The following is a 10623-nucleotide window of genomic DNA, read 5'->3' on the forward strand; positions in this document are numbered from 1 at the left end:
TATTGTGTGTGTCTGTGTGGCCAGCTCAGCCCACCAGGGGGCGGGGCTGGCTGGCATGTGGTGCTGGGGGATTGAACTGAGGTCCCTGTGCTTTGCCAAGCTTGTTCCAAGTAGGTGCTTTAGACCACTGAGCCATCTCACCAGCCCTTAATTAATTTTATTGAGAAACAAAGAGCAATGAAACAGTTTTAAAACCAAGTAATAGGACAGTTTCAATAATTAATACACTGCATACTGTGTCGTCGCAGTGGTTATTCATTGTACAAGATGCAGACATGATATCCTGTCTAAACACTATTAGTACAAATCTTTCTTCTCACTGAATTAAGAGAAAGCAGCTGTATATCTATCCTAACTATTTTGTATATACAGATACAAAATTGTCTTTCATTTGTATCCCCTTTTTTTGTTAATTTTGTCAGAGATGGGTATTCCATTGCCATTCAGATATCCGAAGGAATTTTCAAAATCAATGATACATTCACCAACAGCAATTATTTATTCCTACTTAATGAAATCATTCAAAAGAAGCTAGTGCAATTCAGAGAAACATTCCCAAGACAGGAAAGCAGGGAGTGTTCCAGTGCTGAAGTCATGGAAGGCCCTGGGGCAGACTCTGACTGCTGGGTGGGGTACAGTACAGACAGCACCACCCTGCACTTGTGGAAACGCAGTCCCAGACCTGCCAAGCCCGAGCCTGCGTGCAGCAGAAGCCCCAGGAGTCACATCCGAGTTTAAGAAATGCTGTGTGGGAACTCTGACAAGGACAAAGGACAATCAGAAACACAAGGCTTTTATGCACCGTGCATTCCTAATTATAGATCTAGCTCTTGGTTTAAAATGTTTTCCACCTACTCTTTTGGACACTGTGTGCCATTTACAGCATACAGTATTATTCAGTGGGCCAACCTACCACATATTCTAAGCCTGTAATTTCAAAACAAACAAGACTTCTGCATAGTCTTTATGATTTAGTTGTTACATCACTCTTACATTTCTACTTGAGCACATAATTGGGGCTATTTTATGTTCAATAATTTATATTCGTCTGTGAAAAAAAGGTGCTTTTTAACAAGAGACTATTCTGTTTATGTGCATAAGCGCAGATAACGACAGGTCTCAAGTCTATACCCTCATTTCTACATACTGCTAATCAGAAGCATTTTTTCCTTGGGACTTAATGGGTTTAGGATATACTCATCCTTAAAATGTGGCATTTCGGCAGATGAAGACAGGCTGCAGGCAGCTGAGCAACAGCAGGTACAAGGGTCTGTCTGAACCCACCTGCACTAGAGCTGGTCAAGACTCTAGGCGAGAGGTGCTCTCCCTACCAGGAAGACGGGGACAGCTTTATCTCCAGAAAAGGGAGGAACTCCAAGAAGAATTCAAACCAGCAGACCTTGCTAAGCTCCTACCAGTTTACTGCTCTTAGTTCTTTTTTGTACCACATTTTTTCCACAACTTTCCACTATTCCCCAAACCTAGTATAAAAATGCTCAGTTTTGCCAGTTTTTTGGCAGCTTCATTTCCTTATGAAGACTCCTGTGTTACAAAAAACTTGTATTAAACACGTATCTGTATGCTTGATAGTTAATGTCTTTTGTTAGTAAGACTATCAAAAAACAAAGGTAGAAGAAATAATTTTTTTGCTTACCTATAAAGCAAAGTCACAGTAAAACATGATAGTGAAAATTATTTTACGTTGTATGCATCTTTCTGTACCAAGCACTGATTTCTAATGCCCGGAGCAGACTTTCTCGCGTTCTAAGAGTCACTGGGGAGCCTCACACATTTCCTAATATGACCTGTGCTCTGTTGCAACCTATTTGCAAGAAAGTTGTCTTTTTTTTTTTTTGTATTTAGTACAGGGCTACAGGGCCCCACTACACAGATCCGACTGCAGTGATCCTCCTGTTTTCAGCCTCCCACATGCTGGGATTACAGGCCCACACCACCACGCCCAGTCTCAATCACTGTCTCAGCATGCCCCGTGGGCGGGGCCGGCATGGCACACTGGGGATCTAACCCCAGCGCATATGCTCTGCCTCAGAAGGCGCTTTAATGCGCTGAGCTATTTGGCTGGCCCTAAGAAAGTCATGTTTCAACCTGCCTCACTATGCAATTAAGCCAACAACCCAAGTGCAAATCAAGGCTTCTGAGCAACGGTTTTAGTACAACTGGTCTGGGGCTGGGGGAAGCTGGGTCTTACTCTGAACTTACTCTTTAGCCCAGGCTGGACTCAGGCTCATGGTGAGATTCTTGCCTCAGCCTCCCAAGTACTGAGATTACAGGCATGCATGTGATGTCATACCTAGCAATAGGCCTTTGAGTTATAATAAAATTTACATTTTCTAACTTACCGATGTTTTATGTGTTATGAACAATTCATTTCTAGGATTTAAACGAGAGCCCTAATTGTATAAGGTATAATCTATCACTAAATTTGTATCTTAACTCACTGTCTTAGCCCTTTGCTCCTCCTCCTAGTCTTTTAATTTCTACCTAATGACATTATCATCTGAGTCTATCAGCAGCAGACGCCATCTGATTGTCCAGCTGGCATTCCAAGACCCTTCCTGCCTGGTATGGTAGCCATGTGGTTCAGGCAGACTAACTCTAACTTCAGTTGGACAAGGAGGATGGGGGAATATGTGATCAAGCCGGACACCACAGGCCTCCACTACCACTGCAGTCAGGGCAAGGGAAGCCTCATCAGAGAAGAGCTGAGGATTCCTGGTCCACTGTGGGAAGCACCCTGTTCTCTCCAAAGATATAAACAAGGCGCATGGCTCTTACTGCTCAAGGTAGCAATCCTGCAGCTAAGGATATCAACAGGAGGAGGAACTCTGCACAGTGAGGAGGCAAGAGTAGGGGAGCTGGTGAACTTGCAGTGAGAACAAACCACAACTAAATGCTATGTTAACTTCCAGATTTTCTATTAAACAAATCAATATACCCTGTTTATATTTAAAGCCAGTTTAAAACTGTTTTAAGCAACCAACAGTATTCTGATAGAGATCTAAAAGAAAGCACACAGGAATGTTCAATACAACATTTCTCAAACTTATGTAAAATCACTGTTTCTTCCTTAACTGAAATGAAATTGTACTGTGATGGGGCTGGGAGATAGCTGGGTGGTCTAAGTGTCAGCCTGGCAAGCACAAGGACCCAGGCTTGATCCACAGTTCAGCATGCCATGCAACCACACTGTGTAGTGAGACCCTATACCAAATAAAGAAATAAAAGATTAAAAAAAAAGAAAAGAAATTGTACTGTGATAAATGTTCATTTTTGCAATTTAAAAAAAGCAACGGCTCAAGCTAAAGATCTACTTCAGTCTTCCACCCTCTCTGCCATTTTAATTAGCATGTTGCTGCTGGCTTGCAGTGCCAGTGACGTGGGTGAGAGTCCCAATGGGGGCGGCTTGTACCACTGGTGGTACAAATAGATCTAATCATTTTTACTGTTCTTTTACTAATAAAATGGATAAAAAGCCACCTGATGGTCAAGCATGTACCACTGATGGTTCAAACTGCCTACACCAGGCCCATGAGAGAATGTTAAAAAGTAAGTCACATCCTGAAGATAAGCGTTAACTCATCAGCTTGACAACACTATAAATTACTGTATTAGATACAGGGAAAGCAAAGACAGTTAAAGCCTCTTGCAGTTTATTGTGGTGGTGGTACTAAGGATTGACCCCAGTGGCTCACGCATGATAGGCAACTGCTCTGCCCCTCCACCCTTTTTTAAAATTTACTGCGGGGCAGTCTTGCTAAACAGCCCAGACTGGCCTTGAACTTGTGATCCTCCTGCCTATATCTCCTAAGTGCTGGGACTACGGGTCTGAGCTAACATGTCTGACCAAGGCCTTTTTATTCAAAATGAAATAGTGGAGAACTCAAGGATCTTCCAAAGTAAATTCAGATGTAAATACTGCAATCATGGAACTCTCATAGTTTGATTTCTGGAAACCTAAGAAGTACTAAGTTATATTAAGTACACAAACTGGACAAGTGTAGCTAAATAATAATCTTGGACACAAGATGAAGTGTCTTTAGGTAAAAATTACTATCATTAAGCATTAACAAGACCTAAACTACAGTGGGAAACGAAAATAGTTTTATAGCCATCTGGTCTTTCTTTAAATTTAGGCACTCAACCTACTTAACTAGATGGTTTCAATTCTCTAAATTCTCGGTATGAGATGCTCTTTTTAATTTTTTTCTAGTACCTGGGATTGAACTCAGGACCCTGTGTTTGCCAGGCAAGCACTTATTTTACTAAGCTATCTCCCCGGCCTGAGGTGTGTTCTTTTTCTGAGGGAAGAGATAGGCTGGGAAATATCTTTTTAAGCATTTTGCAATTTCATATGATAGTATCCTTTTTTAATTGGTATATTAACTTTTTTGCATTTAATATTTATATATTTCATATATTGATAATGTACCTATATATTTAAAAGGCAAGGGCTGGGGAGATAGCTTGGTGGTCTAAGCACCTGCCTGGTAAGCACAAAGACCTGGGTTCAATCCCTGGCCATGCCAGTCCCTGGACCCCCAGTGTGCCATGCCAGCCACTGAAACCAGATGTGGTGGTGCACACCTATAATCCCAGCACTGAGGAGGCTGAGACAGGAGGATCACTATAAGTCCATTCTGTGCAGTGAGACTCTGTACCAAATAAATAAAAGATTAAAAAAAATTTTTTTAAGAAAGCAAAACTATGACTATATAGTTATTTCAAAACAAAATGTTTAATTATAAAAGATAAAACTGGTCAATGTAAAAAATGAATTTGTGTGCAAATAAAATACAGAAATGGGGTTTACAGTGTAGCTCAGTGGTGGATGTTGGTTTAGACTGTGTACGGTTTTGGGGTCAATCTCCATCACTGTAGAGAGCAAATGAAAATTGGAAGGAAGAGGAGGACGGATTATGAAAACCTCATAATATTTATACTTTAAGACCTGTTTATCAAAATGTCAATGAAAGCGTCACCTGCCCAAGAGCACAGAGGAGGATTCCCAATTCCCAGCCTTATCCCCTGCTCCCAGCTGGCCAAGAGAAGGGTAGGCAAAGCTGCTATGGACAGGAGGCCCAGAGGCCACAGCCAGCAGCAGGCAGGACAGTGGTGGCTTCAGCACTCTGAATTCTCATGAAAACAAAAGGTTTCTCCGAGCAGGCAGTGGGAGTCAAGCTCCCTTAGAACCAGCTGAGAAAAGCAACTTCTTGGTCCACTTTATGTTAGCAATTAGTTATTTCTATACATTTTTAAAAGTAGAAAAATAATGTATGTTCCAGAGATTCTCAAATTCATCCTATTTTTCTTTTTCTTCTTCTTTTCTGGTGGTATTGTTGTAGGCAGCTAAAACTGATAGAAATATTATAGGCAGTCAGACAGGGCCAGGCCCTCAAGGAGACATCCCGGAAGACAAGATACGCTGCAACTGTGAGAGGTGGATGCTCCTGCATGGGTCAGACCTAGAGACCGAAGACTGAACAAATGCTGGTCTCCCTAAAGACGAGCATCTGGGATTGATCACCACCTTGAGGAAGCCGGGAAGAGTCACTAATCCAACTGCTACCAGCTGGCTACTGGATAAACTCCTGTTCTATATTCATGCCCGCTTGCTACATGACTCGACTCCTCATTTGGTTCTGGATTTAATCAATGTTACCTGAGCAATGGTGCTTGTAATCTCATTGGTTGACATAGTTTTGTCCCAGCTCATGACCACCTAAGCAAGTTCCCATGATTTCCGCCTAAGACCACATGGTTTTATTCTATAATAGTCTCTGGAAGAGACCACTTCCAGGAACAACCTGCTTGAGGCCCCCTTCTGTACCTCTCTCCAACAGGAACTTTCCCAATAAATATATTCTGCTCTTAACCTCCATTTGTTCCTAAAATTCATTCTTTGGTTTTCAAGAACACGAACTCGTCCCAGGTACCTTTCAGGTTGGGAGTTTCATTCCCCTATAATTAGTACCCGGGATCAAACTCAGGACCTTGTGCTTGCCAGGCAAGCACTTATTCTACTGAGCTATCGCCCCAGCCCCCTATATCCTATTTTTCAAGTAGATCTATTTTAAATAATCAGTATAAATCTAAAAATACAATAGCAAGCCACATCAGTAAAATCAGTGTTTAAGCCTATCAGAAGCAGAAGTTCACACACTCATGAAAAAAGGCCAGTGGGCTTGAGAGATGGCTCAGTAGAATAAGCACCTACCTGCCTGGCAAGCACAGGGTCCTGAGTTCAATCCCCAATACCGTAAAAAATAAAGGCCATTAACACTATTAAAGGAAAATTTTATTTACACAGACACTGTTAAGAGAGGTACACTGTCACACTGCTGTTTTAATATTTGTAAGTGTTGCTCCTGAGATAATCCAGGACCCTTCCAAATTGCATAAAGTAACATTTCAAAGGTAAACCTTCAGATTTCAGTTTCATCAAAGCCAAGGCAGGATAATTTAAGAGCCTTTGAACAAACCATTGCTGATTTCCAAGTCTGTAGGACTATTTAGTATTCAACTACTATCATGCTACTTATGAAGGTAAAATCAACCCAAGTAACAGGGCATGGTGGCAGACTTTGTAATTCAGAACTCGAGGCTGAAGCAAGAGCTCAAATTTCAGCTGAACATGGACAATATACAAAAAAATACCTTTTCTCAAAACTAAAAAATAGGGCTGAGAATATAGCTCAGTGGCATAAGCACCTGCCTGGCAAGTGCAATGTCCTGAGTTCGATCCCTGGTACCGCCAAACTCCCCTCCCAAAAATACAAAAACAAAAACCCTAAAAGAGAAAAGGGCTAGGAATGTAGCTCAGTGTAAAGGCCTTGAGTTCAATCACTAGTAATGGAAAACAAAACAGAACAAAAAATAAAAACCTAACCCAAATGATACAGCCTCCTAAAGCCTACTGAATTCACCTGAGCCAACAACAGGTGCCAGGCAATGAATGGGACTGGGGAGACAAAGACCAAAAAAGAAAACAAACAGAAAAGCACTCTAACTCCATTAGGCAGAATCTCAAGTAACTCAAGTAAATGCACAAACAGAACACAAACTTACAAAAGAAGCTCAAAAAGTACATTTTTTCGTTGATTGGGGTCACAGAGCTGTTAGGCAGAAGGGCATATGGCACAAGAAAGCATTCCAGGCTCAGTGGAAAGAGCAAACACGAATCTGCAGACAGCTCAAGAATGAAGTGCGAGGGCAATCAGCAGGGGCCGAGGGGAGTGCACACAGCCCAGGCACCTGAGGCTGTGACACAGACCGCAGAAAGTCACTTAAAACTCTAAGGAACTGAATCAACGGTGTGAAGCATAAAATAATTTTTTAAAATTGCATTAATTTTTCAAAGAAAAATAAAGCAAGGAAGTCTGCAGAGAGTGGAGAAGAATTAGGGACCCTAAAGGCTAGGGCAAGAGAGAGCACGAAACAGTTCCTCTGGAAAATGATGGAGGCTGAAATAAACCAGCGTCGGAAGTGCCTGGCAGCACGCGGACTCACGAAGGCGATGCGATCGCAACCTCACAGCTCAATCGCAGTGGTTCTATCTGATGTTCTCTAATAAGGCTCAGGTGCTCGATGCACCCTGAAGAGAGCGGGGCTTAACTGGGCTGGACATTCTGCACAGCAAGCACTAGGCAGGGAACACAGGGCAGAGTTACAGAGGCTGGCAAGCAAAAGTTCACAGGACTAGAAAAAGCAGGCTAAGGATCAAAAGAAGGAAAGCAATGCAGAAGTCCTGGTAAAAGCGGCAGGGAGAGTTACCAAGGACAGGGAAACGAGCACGGCTAGTAGGGCTAGCCAGTGGGAACCAGTGATCAGAGAGTGGGAAGCTTTATACAGAGGATTAGATTTTAGAGAGAAGAAGAAAAAACGGATAAAGGGCCGACTCTCTAAGCAGCAACCTTGGGCGGGGCTGCAGAGGCAGAGCGCAGGCCTTTTCTCATCTGAGTTTCCACACTGACAACAAACTTCCATATAAGTCATATAATTTTAAGACACACAAAATGCCTACAGTACAAAGTGTCATTCCCTAATGAGTTGGGGTTAAAAAAAACTGAAATTATTTCAGTTACTTTTTAAATCTAGTTTTGTTGTGGTGCTGAGGATCAAACCAAGGCTAGGCCTCATGGAGGATGTTAGGCAAGCGCTCAACTGCTGAGCAAGAACTGTGGCCTTATTTTAATTTTTGAAAAGAAATCCTTACATGGTAAACAAAGAAAGTACATTCTTTCTCTAGCCAAAAGAAAGCCCATATAATTTTTAAACTAACCACATAAAGTCCCACGTTTTACCTCGGTAATAGGCCTTTGTTATAGCATCAAATTCCTCTTGACCTGCGGTATCCCATAACATTAATCTGACATCTTCATCATTAACTCTGAAAGAAAGGATAAATTTATTCAGTATGTAAAAATATTTTATTTTATTTTTATTATTTAGAGAATACTTTATTAGTTTCTGTAATCAAACCCACGTAGATAAGACCTTACATATTTAATACAGTGTGTTACCCCTGTATAAATGGAAAAAAAAATTAAGTTTGTAAAAATATTTTATAAAAAGCATTTTATAATACAGCTCTGTATATCTTTTCATATATATTAAAATTACATTGTCAGTTTCACTCTGAAAAAGTCTCACAAAATACTTTTAAAGTGTTGACAGTATTCTCAATAGTAAAGCGCAACTACGGCTTTACATAGTATGTTCCTGCAACAATGGTCACAGGCAGCAGTGGCCCTAAGACGAACAGGACTGGGAAAAGGCAATTCCCTCAGGCCGGGGCTTACTCTCCTCTTGCTGCACCACTCTGCAATGGGCTCTGGAGCCCCAGCGACAGCGACACTGAAGAAGCAACAGCCTGCCTGCTTGGTTGTCCTCCCCAACATTTATTCTACTTTGTCATACAGCCGACTCTCACTGCAGACACTAGTTACATTCTACGATGTCTTCATTCTGCACATGCTCAGCAAGAGCTCTGCCACTGAGCTATCTCCCCTGGTCACACTGTCACTACGGAGACTGAATTAGCAAATACTGACCCACGCTACGTCACGGGAAATGCAGGATTAGGTTGCTGGGAATCCTGGGCTACATTTTCATCAACTGATCAAGACATCACCTTGCTTCATGTGTTTCTAAAGACATCTTATTAATATATTATTAATTCAGTAACATGGAATTCATGCCCAACAGCACCACAGGCCTAAAAAAGCTTGCCTAGCACAAACGTTTCCTCCTCAGGGAAGGAAACACACACTCCCTGGCATAGAGACAGACGGCACTTCAGCCATTTTAAATAGCAATCGCCCAAAAACACAAAAGGTGAAAAATGTGGCACTACAGGAGATGGAAAAGGAACACGCATTTACTGTGTGACCCAAGACGACAACCTGCTTCACCCCGGGCGGAAAGTGCATGCTGGGTAGCTAACGTTTCTTTGTTGCTCTGCACCTGTCTGTATGCACCATAAAAGCACTATGAATACTGATTCTAGGGTTACAGATCAATGTTATTAAGCAGATGAATTCACAATTAACCTATGATCAATGAGCATCAACCACACACGTGAAATGCTAATTTGGTTTCAAGTATTAAGTACAAAAAGTAAACATCATCATGAAGTAAAATGAGTCCTCTTAAAATATGTTCTAAGAAAGCAAATATGGAAGCACACAAAAGCATTAGATTGCAAATTATTATTTAAAACAATAAATACAATCATACTCACTTGATGTTACTGAGCCATTCAGTCAAATTTGTTTACTGTTTCTTACTTCTGCAATACATTTTATTTTGTCTCCTATAATCTAAGCCTTGAAAGATCTCAAGAATAATGACAAAAATGTTACTATAAAGTGATATAAAATCTAATTGGATTTTCTGAAATAAGATTTCCTTTTCATAAGCACATTTAATGCTCCCAAATATGTTTTCTCTTGAATAAATGGATTTTTTTTTTAAAAAAAATGTATTTATTTGATACAGGGCCTTGCTATGCAGCTTGGACTCGCTATGCAGCTCGGACTTGCAGTGATCCTCCTGTCTCAGCCTCCTCAGTGCTGAGATTATAGGGGTGTAACCACACCTGGTTTCAGGGCTCGGCAGGTAGTACTAGGGATCAAACTCAGGGCCTCGCACTTGCCACTCAGGTGCTTAGACTGCCACACTATATCCCCATCCCTCTCTTGAATGAATGCTATTAATTTTAACGTCTATGTACTCTTCTCAAGAGAAGAGACAATCTAAAGAAAAGAAGCCTATAATACAGGAGATAAAGGCCAACTCTGATGGTGCACATCTGTAATCTCAGCACTCCAGAGCCTGAGGCAGGAGGATCCCTATGAGTTTGAGGCCAGCCTGAATGACGCTACATAGTGAAACCTTATCTCAAAAAAACCAAAAACAAAAAAGAGATGAAAACTTTTGAGACACAGGCAACTTTCCTTCTAAATAAAATAGATGGAAATCTCATTAGAGTCAAGCATCAGTTTGAAGACACACTAAGGTGCAACTAATACACAAAGAATATTGTAAGAGAAGAAAAAGAGAAAAGGGGCAGAAGAAAAATAAAAATAAATGCACACACACACT

The 10623-nt window shown here is 41.3% G+C and overlaps 1 protein-coding gene across 2 annotated transcripts in view; it reads right to left on the reverse strand.

Annotated features, from left to right (window-relative positions):
* Rab23 (RAB23, member RAS oncogene family) overlaps window positions 1–10623 on the reverse strand; it is a 30175-nt gene that overhangs the window by 13815 nt on the left and 5737 nt on the right. For both annotated transcript variants that reach the window (XM_004623010.3, XM_023701555.1), the window contains exon 3: window positions 8322–8407. In XM_004623010.3, coding sequence (XP_004623067.1) covers window positions 8322–8407 — 86 coding nt within the window. The remainder of the gene's footprint in view (window positions 1–8321; window positions 8408–10623) is intronic.

Source organism: Octodon degus, unplaced genomic scaffold, assembly GCF_000260255.1.
Source record: "Octodon degus isolate 3935 unplaced genomic scaffold, OctDeg1.0 scaffold00001, whole genome shotgun sequence".
Lineage (NCBI taxonomy): Eukaryota > Metazoa > Chordata > Mammalia > Rodentia > Octodontidae > Octodon > Octodon degus.